Source organism: Mesoplodon densirostris, chromosome 13 (assembly GCF_025265405.1).
Source record: "Mesoplodon densirostris isolate mMesDen1 chromosome 13, mMesDen1 primary haplotype, whole genome shotgun sequence".
NCBI classification, from domain to species: domain Eukaryota; kingdom Metazoa; phylum Chordata; class Mammalia; order Artiodactyla; family Ziphiidae; genus Mesoplodon; species Mesoplodon densirostris.
In genome coordinates this window covers 73,073,682-73,084,324 of record NC_082673.1, presented here as the reverse complement: position 1 = coordinate 73,084,324, position 10,643 = coordinate 73,073,682, and the positions used below count along the sequence as shown (strand labels likewise).

General features: G+C 45.7%; 1 protein-coding gene and 1 pseudogene across 1 annotated transcript; one reads left to right on the top strand and one right to left on the bottom strand.

Moving 5' to 3' along the window:
* The first annotated feature begins 2,472 nt into the window (after positions 1–2,472).
* Positions 2,473–7,317, top strand: LOC132500630 (zinc finger C2HC domain-containing protein 1A-like; annotated as a pseudogene).
* A 1,114-nt stretch (positions 7,318–8,431) lies between these two features.
* LOC132501082 (tumor suppressor candidate 2-like) lies at positions 8,432–8,749 on the bottom strand. Its single transcript, XM_060116534.1, has one exon. It carries the CDS (start codon positions 8,747–8,749, stop codon positions 8,432–8,434), a length of 318 nt encoding a protein of 105 aa, XP_059972517.1.
* Between the last annotated feature and the right edge of the window lie 1,894 nt (positions 8,750–10,643).

Below are 10,643 nucleotides of genomic sequence, written 5' to 3'. Positions count from 1 at the left end.
CCATAATACAATATCAAAACTAGGAAACGGACATTGGTATTATACAGTCCATTAGTTTTACAAGCACTCGTGTGTGTGTGTGTGTGAGAGAGAGGTGTGGCTTTGTGTTACCACTACTGCAGTCAAGATACAGAGCTGTGGCATCAGCACAGGGTCCCCTGTACTACACTTCTATAGCCACATCTGCCTCCACTGCCCACCCCTAACCCCTGGCAATCTCTGATTTTTCCTCCATCTCTATAATTTAGTTACCTCAAGAATATTACTTAGGGCCTCCCTGGTGGCACAAGTGGTTGAGAGTCCGCCTGCCGATGCAGGGGATACGGGTTCGTGCCCCGGTCTGGGAGGATCCCATATGCCGCGGAGTGGCTGGGCCCGTGAGCCATGGCCGCTGAGCCTGCGCGTCCGGAGCCTGCGTGTCCGGAGCCTGTGTTCCGCAACGGGGGAGGCCACAACAGTGAGAGGCCCGCATACCGCAAAAAAAAAAAAAAAAAAAAAAGAATATTACTTACATGGAATCACAGAATATATATATATAACCTTTTGAGATGGGCTTTTTTCTGACTTGTTGCCACGTATGAAGAGTTTGTTCCCTTTTATCACTGACTCATACGCCATAGATGGATGTCCCACAATTCGTTTAACTTTATAGTCAATGAAGTATATGTGGCTTGTTTCCAGTCTTGGGCTATTGCAAATATCGATAAAGCTGCTGTGAACATTAGTGTACAGACTTCTGCGCAAATAAACGTTTTCATTTTTCTGGGACAAACATCCAATAGCTTTCTTTTTTAAAAAAACATTGGTTCTCAAAAAAAGAAAATAAATAAATAACAAGAATTAAATGAGTTAATAGTTAGAGAATATTTAGCACATTGTTGGACTAGTAAAGTGCTTATTCATGTCAACATGCACTAAAATTTTTCTACTATGTAAACAGGCACTATTCTAGACACGGGGTAAAAAGATAAAAAAGATACAGACCCTGCCCTCAACAAACTCACTCATCCTAATTAGACAGAAAGAGAGGAAGGGTACCAGTCATCAGCCTTAGGCTGGAAGAGGCGAGAAGACGGAATAGTTACAGGAACTTAGAAGGGGACAGTTGTGTGGCAAGAGCCACTGACAAGAGCTGTGGCCTTTGGTCCAAGGATGCAACCCTGGAGACCCGCAGTGAGGGCGGCTGGGGAATCAATACCGTGAACTCCCTCTCCTCTCTCCCCCTAGTCTTCTCCCAGCACTTCCCATTGGCAGGACCCAGCCCAACTGGAAGCCAGAGGGCAGAGGGCCCTGTGATGCCGTCCATGCAGGTCGGTGTCTAGGAGTGCGGAGCATGATGGGGAAGGGTGCTGAGAAAACCTAGAGGAATCGGTAGACTGGATCCAACCCACACACGCACACCCAGCTTTGAATCCACTTTGTAACTATAGGCAAGTTGCTTAATTTCTCTGCACCTCGGGGTGCTCACTGCAAAACAAGTGTCATAACGATAGTTACGCAGGTTATCAGAGCATAAACTAGACGACGTCTCGAAAATGCCTGGCAGAGCTCCTGGGACGTGGGAGGCATCATTGAATGTGCTCCAGCCCCACCCCCAGCTGATGACAGTTCTCTGCACTTGTGGCTGTTTTATAGTCTTCATGTATTTCCCAGGAGCACGGTCTCTCCTAGTGTGGTCCATAGACCATGTGCTTTAGAGACACCTGGGGTCCTTTTCCTCACGCAGGTTCATGGGCCCCACCCCAGTCCAACTGAATCCTGAGCAGAAGGATGGGAATCTTCATTTCGGATAAGTTTCCCCAAGTGATTTTCATGCACAATGAAGTTTGGGAACCACCATCCTAGAAGTCCATATTTCTAATTGACGCCCACTTGGGTGAAGTAGAGGTGGGATTTATCTGTGCTTGGCAGCCATTAGGTATAGTTCCAGCCCATCAGCTCTGGGAAGAGGGCTCTGAGACCAGGACACTAGAGGTCTGTCTTGCAGCGTTAGGCCATGCTGATTCTCCATTTTGCTGGCTTTATTAATACCCGAGGAACAATGTTCCCAGGTTTTTAATTAAAAATTCTCTAACATCCAGACTCTAATCATTTTCTAGGTTGGATATGGGCTTGGTAAGTAGCTGTCTCTGACCCCTACCTTTCAGAGAAAATTTACTAAGCAAAGCAGAAGCTGTTAAAGGGAATAAAAAGCTTTGTGGTTGAGAATAGGTCAATTCTGAGTATAAACAGGAAGAGGCCAAAACTCAGAATAAGACCAGAGGATCTAGGACCTTGCTTTCGTTTGTTAAGGAAAAGTATAGGGAAATGAATCAGCAGTCCGGGACAGACACTGAGCTCATGGCTTGGGTCTTGAACTGGTTAGATCTCAGATTGGCTGCGATAGAGAGATTGGAAGGAGCAGGAGCTTAGACAAGAGAGAATTTTATTTGCTTCTCATGTAAAACTAGAGGCAGGCAGAGGAGGCCTGGGATGGCAGTTTTTCTCCACAAAGTTCTCGAGGACTCAGGCTTCTCTGGCTTTGGGTCCTGCTCTCCCCCAAATGTGGCCCACGTCCTCATGTTCCAGGATGGAATGCCAGTTGTCACATCCATGTTCCAAACCGCAGGAAAGGGGGAAGAAGGTAAAAGAGTATGGAGCAGCTGACTTCTAAAGAAGGTTTAGAATCTGCCACACAACACATCTGATTACATCAGTTGGCCAGAACTTATTCACGTGGCCGCACCAAACTACAGGTCTAGCTTGGAAACAATATACTACTAAATGGATGATACATTGAGGACAGCTAAGAGTCACTGCCATCGGTTCTGCATCCTGAGAAACTTTGGACTTCTTTTCCCAATGGAATGGTTATCATTCAGGTTCCATTCAGGGACCCAGAAACCACTCCTGGTATATTTAGAAGAGAAAACTTAAGACAATTTGCAGCACAAGTGCAAAAATGAGACAACCCAGAGGTTAATAGCAGTGGGAAGCTTCTACCTTCCCTGGGGCTGGAGGGATAAACGAGGAGACAGAGTTTAGAAGTCAGGGTTGGTTGGCAGAACTCGGAACCCCAGTCGGCCATTCCAGTGGGAGCTAGAGCCAGGAGATGCAGTCCCTGCCCTAGATGCCACCAGTAGCAAAGTGATCCAGGAAGAAATACGCTGGCCTTTCCCTTCTTCTGCCCCTGGGTCTCCTTCTAGTGCCTTACACTGGCTAAAACTGCCTGGAAGCCAGAGGGCAGGGACGTCTGGGAAATGTAGTTTCATGCAAACAGAGTAGGCAAAGAAGAGGAAAGTATGGATCTGAAAGCAAACAGGTGACTAGAGCAGCACCAAATCCAACTTGTGGACCAGGATAAATTACTAATAATTGAGACCTGGCTAGACATTTTTTTCTGGATGAAAACTTTGCAAAACAGAAGTGTCCTTCTGTTGAAAGCAGGGACTTAAACAGATCTTAGTACAGCAGTGTTCACAACAGCGTTGTTCACAATTGCCCAAAAGTGCAAAGAACCTAAATGTGCATCAACAGGTGAATGGGTAAACAGAATGTGGTATGTACATAAAACTGAATATTATTTAGTCATAAAAAGGGATGAATTTCTGATACATGCTACAACCTGGATGAATCTTGAAAACATTATACCAAGTGAAATAAGCCAGACACAAACAAACAAATACTGTATTATTCCACTTATATGAGGTACCTAGAATAGGCAAATTCGTGGTGACAAAAAGTAGATGTTACCTGGAGCTGGGAGTTGGAGGACAATGGAGAGTTATTGTTTAAACAAAGCTTCTGTTTGGGATGATGAAAAAGTTCTGGAAATGGATAGTGCTCGTGGTGCCGCAACATTGTAAATGTATTTAATGCTCTGAATTTTACATTGAAAAATAGTTTAAATAGTAAATTAAAAATTTAAGGTGAAACATAAAAATAATGAGGATCCCTCTACTTCCCAAATGTATTTCCTGATTGCAGAACCCTTTATGTGGAAGGTATGAATGTTGGTAATCAAGCAATAGAAGCTGACTAATGGACAAAACAGGGGGATCCAAAGACCAGGAAGACTTCAAAACCAAAATCAAAACTCTGTTTTCAAGATGTGTTGTGAAGTTTCAATAATACTTTCTTGGGGGGAGAAATGTTATTTCCCCCTTTTCCTAACCTGAAATTGATATGGTCATGAAGAGTAAGCATAACCCAATGAAAAGGCCAAGGCAAAATCAGAGGTTTACAGAATTGGATGTCACCTCCCTTTCAGTCTCTATCTCTCTCTCTCTCTCTCTCTCTCTCTCTCTCTCTCTCTCTGTATGTATGTATATATATGGAGCATCTGAAGATTTGGAAATAGGTAATCTCACAAAGGAGTAGGAAAAGAAATGAGAACCCAGAAAGCCTACAAGGGATTCTTTGAAGAAGGGAAATGAATGGGGGAGAAGTTCAGTTTCTGGGTTACCTGTTAACAAGGAGGGGGGTCAAGGGGTCAGGATATACTCGACTATGTCTAAAACAGCTCAGAAATGTCATCAAGAACAAGCACAGAAGATGGTTGTTGACTTTTGCACCCAGGAAGGTTATTGGCTGCTCAGTAAAGGCTGTTTCTGTGACTGGAAGGAGACTCTACACTGAAATGGAATGAGCAGAACAGTCCTTTCTGCATTGCTCCATTTGCTGGCTCAACAGAAGCAGTAAATAAACCGTATTCCCAGAACTATGCTGATAATGTTGATGATGGCGGCACACAAATTAGGAGGTAAACAAAAAGCCATGTAAATTTCAAGCTCCATTAGAAACACAGGCAGAAAAAAAAATTAACATCTGCCAAATAGAAAAGGTCAAAATTGGAAGGGAAAGAAACTTTCTTTTTGAGATCCTAAGAAGGTACTGCCAACGTCAAAGGCATGGGAGGATTCTGTTTCCTCGTTGACTTTGTGAATCATAGAATTCTTGTAAAAACTCTCTTGTCAATATCTCCTCGAATCAGATATGTGGGGTAATGGAGGATGAGCTGCATTTTCTTTCTCCTGGAAGAGGAAATCATTCAGCGCTTGGAGTAGAACCACAAGATTCCATTCCAGAGCTGTCTTCTATTTTGTCCCTTACATGTAATTTTTTTTTAAGAACCTCCAATAATATTTATGGCTTTGGCATCATGCATACGTAGTTTTCTTTTGAAGACTCCACAATATAAGTTGTCTCTGACATGGAATTGGCATAATAGTCTTGTGTAAAAGACCTCTGGCCCTTTAATCCCTTCGTAAAATGTGTTGCATGCCCCAGATCAAGTCCAGGAAATGCACACATGTCTTTCTCTTAGTTGCTTGTGTTGAGGGGAATGATGCACAAATGAAAACAGATATTTCTCATAAGTTCTTTTTTATGTCATGGCAGTGCACATTCTGGGTGTTTGATGATGGATGAGCCTTCATTTGTAAATTTACTGCCGTATGTATTAACTTAGTTTCCTTCCAGGCATTTTGTATTAGCGAGCGTCACATATGGCTTTATAATGCTCCAATACCAGATGCCTGGTTGTTCTTTGATTCAATATATGCAGGAAGAAAATATGTAAAAGATGTATGGTTATGTATACCATAACTTTTTGGCTAGGTAATCGGTCAGAAGTTCCATCCTACCTGGTGGCAAGGGATTGACCTAGTTGACTTTTCAGGCTTCTGTCTCTAGGTGTTATGATCCTGTGGCATGTTCTCCCAGAGGTATTAAATTTGAAGAGTCAATCACTAGATGCAATCAAATCCACCCTCCCTCCCCCAAAACCAAACAGGTATTTTTAAGTATGCATCCATATACACATACACGCATTTCAAGAACAACAGAGTTCTCTTTGAGAATGGAAATATAGTCATTGATAAATTACATTACTGAACTCTAGGTATTAGTTACAGTGGAAAGTGAGAAATTGTAGGAAACTTTTAAAATCAGAACGTGGATTATGGCTTGAATTTAATTGTGTTGCTCAGGGCACTATGCAGGCTATCACTTGATTATATTCAATTTATCTCTTTTTATATACCACCTCTTACTCTCCAAATGTTTCATCTATGCTCGTTGTGTTTTCTCTCATAAGCCCTTTGAGATCAGAGCTAATGTTACACAGTAGAGACTCAATAAATACATTATAAATAAATAAAGGAGGCTACGGCCGGAGCTGGGCGGCGGCGGTGGGTGCTGCCGGAGGAGTCTGGCGGAGCCCGAGGCGGTGGTGCTATGGAGTCACTGGAATGGAAGTGTCCAAGTTGGAGAACTGTTACCTTGTGAGATTTGTGGAAGAACATCCTTTCCAGTGGCATTAAAAAAACATGGGGCTTCCCTGGTGGTGCAGTGGTTGAGAGTCCGCCTGCCGATGCGGGGGACACGGGTTCGTGCCCCGGTCCGGGAAGATCCCACATGCCGCGGAGCGTCTGGGCCCGTGAGCCATGGCCGCTGAGCCTGCACGTCCGGAGCCTGTGCTCCGCGGCGGGAGAGGCCACAACAGTGAGAGGCCCGCGTACAGCAAAACAACAACAACAACAACAACGTGGACCTATTTGCCAGAAAACTGCCACTAAAAAACGGAAGACTTTTGATTCAAGCAGACAAAGAGCTGAAGGAACGGATATTCCAACAGTAAAGCCTCTTAAACCCAGGCCTGAACCACCAAAGGAGCCATCTCATTGGAGAAGAAAGCATGAAGAGTTCACTGCCACCATGAGAGCAGCTAAAGGCCTTGGTCAGGCCCTTAAAGAGGGTGGCACACTTCCTCCCCTCCTCCACCTTTTTATGATCCTGATTATATTCAGTGTCCATATTGCCAGAGGAGATTTAATGAAAATGCAGCTGATAGACATATAAATTTCTGTAAAGAACAAGCAGCGCATATTAGTAATAAAGGCCAATTTTGTACTGATACCAAAGGAAACTCCACTTCTTGGACACAGTGTAAGCCACCTGCACTTAAAAAGTCCAGTTCTCCTTTAACCGCCTCATCAGGATCTTCACGATTACCACAGCCAAGTGGCACTAGCAAAACGGTGGTAGGTGTTCCTTCGGGTAAAGCGTCTTCAGTTAGCTGCTCTTTGGGAAACAAACTTCAGACCTTGTCTTCCTCCCATAAAGGGATAGCAGCCCCTCGCGTAGGTAAGATGGACAAGTTAGGCCCTCCACTCCGAACTGGAAGACATGTGCAGAGGTTGCATGACAGTGAGGCGAAATCAGGCAGTGCCATCAAAAGACGTGAGTTATTACCCGTTGAGAAATCCTGCCTCAAGTGTGCTCGCAAGCAAAAGAAAAACATATACTGAGAGCTACATGGCCAGGGTCTACAAGTAATTTTATTGAACAAATAACACAACAGCCTTCCTCGATTGAGGGCTACCCTTCCCCAAGCCATTCCTCACACACTTAAAACACAGAGTTTGCACGGTAAGGAATTCTTTTCAAAAGTCCTTTCTCTGTAGACATCAGACTCTGCCCCAACATCATGGACTGGACTGTTTACAAGCGTTCACGTTTTAAGTATTCCTTTATGATTGTTCTCTCCTTTTGGTCCCTACCCAGGGGCTCCAGTGCTTTTCTCTTACTGATCCTGAAGGGATGGGTATGCTGTAGGGCAAGGGGTGCTGGGCTCCTCAGAGCTACTGGCAGCAGCCCTAGGGTGCTGTCCCTACCACAGGGTCGCAGATGTGTAAGGGCAAGGGGGGTTGGACACGGTAGGTAGGATGCGGCAACGCCCCGTAGGCACAGGCATCCAGAGCCCTTCCTGGTCCCCATCCTGTGCCCTCTCAATTGGGGTGGGGGCCAACAGCTAGTTGCAGTGGGGAGGGATGAGCCCAGCCCGGGGTAGAGGGAGAAGCCTCCCACACCTATTAACAGCCTGTCCATCCATCTGGGGGTGGGGGGGAAACAGACGGGCAGGTAGGCAGGAAGAATCAGGCTTGTTCTGCCTCCAGCTTCGGTCCAACACAGGAGGAATTGAGGTAGCAAACGGCTGAAATGCTCCAACGAGAAGGAAAGGCAGTTCCCACTATGTACAGCTCCCACACCCTGGGGCTGGAAGAAGGCAGACCTTGCTTGTAAAACACTGTAGCCTCCAGCAGCGCTGGGCCCTGAGCAAGCTTGCAAGAAAGCAGGCCAGGCAAGGGCACAGGAGCCAGGCGTTCCTGACCAGCACATGCCCTGCCATGCCCCTCAGAGGGATTGCTGGGGAAGGGGGACTGGGAACTCCGCCGTCAGCCCTCGCCGGCCACCGGCCAACTCCTGTCCACATACAAACCAATACCCAACCAGCACTGTAGGGCGGCCCTGCTCACCGTTGAAGGTTCCGGGCCAGGGGAGTTTATTCAGGGTTGTGGGCCCAGCCTAGGTTCCTCGATGGAAGCCACACCTGGAGCCTGGGGGGTTCTTGCTGGGGCCAGGAGGTGTTTATACCTGCCACCCTCCAGGCTCATACCTCATAGAGGATCGCAGGGAAATCCACGTGGATGCGAGGGGGTATCCAGCTTCCGATGCCCTGAGGAATCAGGTTCTCATGCACCCGCCTCCGCTTGGCCTGCTTCTGCCTGTTCTTGGTGACCACTGTCTGCTCATAGAACTCGTGAGCCAGATCCCCATCCTCGGCATAGAACATGGAGCCGCGGCAGCGCGTGACTCCAAAGGGGGGCACGACCAAAGCTTGCTCAGCGACAGCCGCCTCTGGGCCGCCGCCCCCGACCCCCGAGGCGAAGGGCCGCAGGCCGCGAGCTTTGCGGCCGTCGTCGCCCATGTTTGGGCCACCGGCATATGGCGGCCACACGGCCACTTCGCTCTCACAGGGCCGTCGGCGCCACCTTCCGCGGGCTCCGCTGTTTCCCACAAGATTTTTTTTTTTAAGAAGATGTTGTGAGTAGGAGTTTATTAATTTATTTATTTTTGCTGTGTTGGGTCTTTGTTTCTGTGCGAGGGCTTCCCCTAGTTGTGGCAAGTGGGGACCACTCTTCATCACGGTGCGCGGGCCTCTCACTATCGCAGCCTCTCTTGTTGCGGAGCACAGGCTCCGGATGTGCGGGCTCAGTAGTTGTGACTCACGGGCCTAGTTGCTCCATGGCATGTGGGATCTTCCCAGACCAGGGCTCGAACCCGTGTCCCCTGCATTGGCAGGCAGATTCTCAACCACTGCGCCACCAGGGAAGCCCAACATATTTTTTTTTAATGAAAGAAGAATAGGAAAAGGAAAGACGAGAATTAAAAGGTACAGTGGAAAAAGGAATGGGGTTAGTCCGCAAAATGTGTGGCATGAGACCCTGTAGATGGACTAGCCCCGGGCCACAAAGTGGAGTTCGAACTTTGTTGTAGGAGCCAAAGTACAGGAGAGGATAGGAGTAGTTACCTGATTCATGATGTCTAAAACAGAAAAATATATCACTTTCTCTGCAAAAGTACAACTAGTTCTGAGGCCTCAAAAGTCCTCCTTTGATTTCTCATAAGGAGACACCAGATAACTTGTTAACTTCTTAATTAACATCCCTACTGAGTCCATACTAAATATGGCAGTGGATTTCATAGGGTGTTTTTTTTAAGATGCCCTCAATGCAGGCCTATAACATGACATCCTGTGATCCACCAAAACCAGTTGTGATGTGGGTGTGTTATGTGTGGCTGTATATATTGTCTGCTTTTGTTGTAAGCATGTAACATGTACCTAGTCATCATTCAGATTTAATCCAGGGATAGATCTTCAAGTATCTAAGATGCTAGCTCTCCATCCTGGTTGCCCATTAGAAAGAAGCATCTGTGGAGCTTTCTAAAAATGAACACGTCAGGGTCCCTCCCTGAGATTTTGATTTCTTTAGTTTGGAGAGTCGGATCTGGGCATCTGCCATTTGGAAAGTTTGAAGAGTGATGCCTATGCATAACATGAGGATCATAGAGGAATTGGTGAATTGCTATCTTTTCAGCTAGATTCTTTAATAAATAATGTTTGTCTCAAAAAAATAAATAAAAATTAAAAATAAATAAAGGAGCAAAGGACTAGATGAACGTGGCTACAGATTCAAGATGCCACCATTTACATTACAAGATGTGACCTGAGAAATTTAACAACTGAGGATGTTCCCACTTCTTCCTTGGAGGTCATTCATTTTCCCCTCCTCTGGCTTCCATGAATAATATAGATGTTTAATTTTTCACCCTTTGGTCCTTTGCCCTTTGAATCCACCCCAGCAAAAACGCTCAAATCTATGGCACTAGAAAATGTTGTGAAGAGCTTTACCATGTTCCAACATTTGTGTATTCATATACTTATTTTATTCTTGGTCTTCGTTTAAGCTTTTTAAAATTTCCTCAGTTTTTAAAAATTTAAGCTTAAAAATTTTCTCAGTTTTTCATTTTCTACATGTGTTGTCTTTGCCTTCTTTTTGACAGCTAAGGTACCTTTTTTTTTTTCCATAAATTTTATTTATTTATTTTTGGCTGCGTTGCATCTTCGTTGCTGCACGTGGGCTTTCTCTAGTTGCGGTGAGTGGGGTCTACTCTGTTGTGGTGCGTGTGCTTCTCATTGTGGTGGCTTCTCTTGTTGCAGAGCAGGGCTCTAGGCACACGAGCTTCAGTAGTTGTGGCACAATGGCTCAGTAGTTGTGGCTCATGGGCTCTAGAGTTCAGGCTCAGTAGTTGTGGCACGC

Bases quoted from the DNA above. Each gene is read 5' to 3' on its own strand.
- LOC132501082 (XM_060116534.1), bottom strand. From the start codon at position 8,749: ATGGGCGACGACGGCCGCAAAGCTCGCGGCCTGCGGCCCTTCGCCTCG.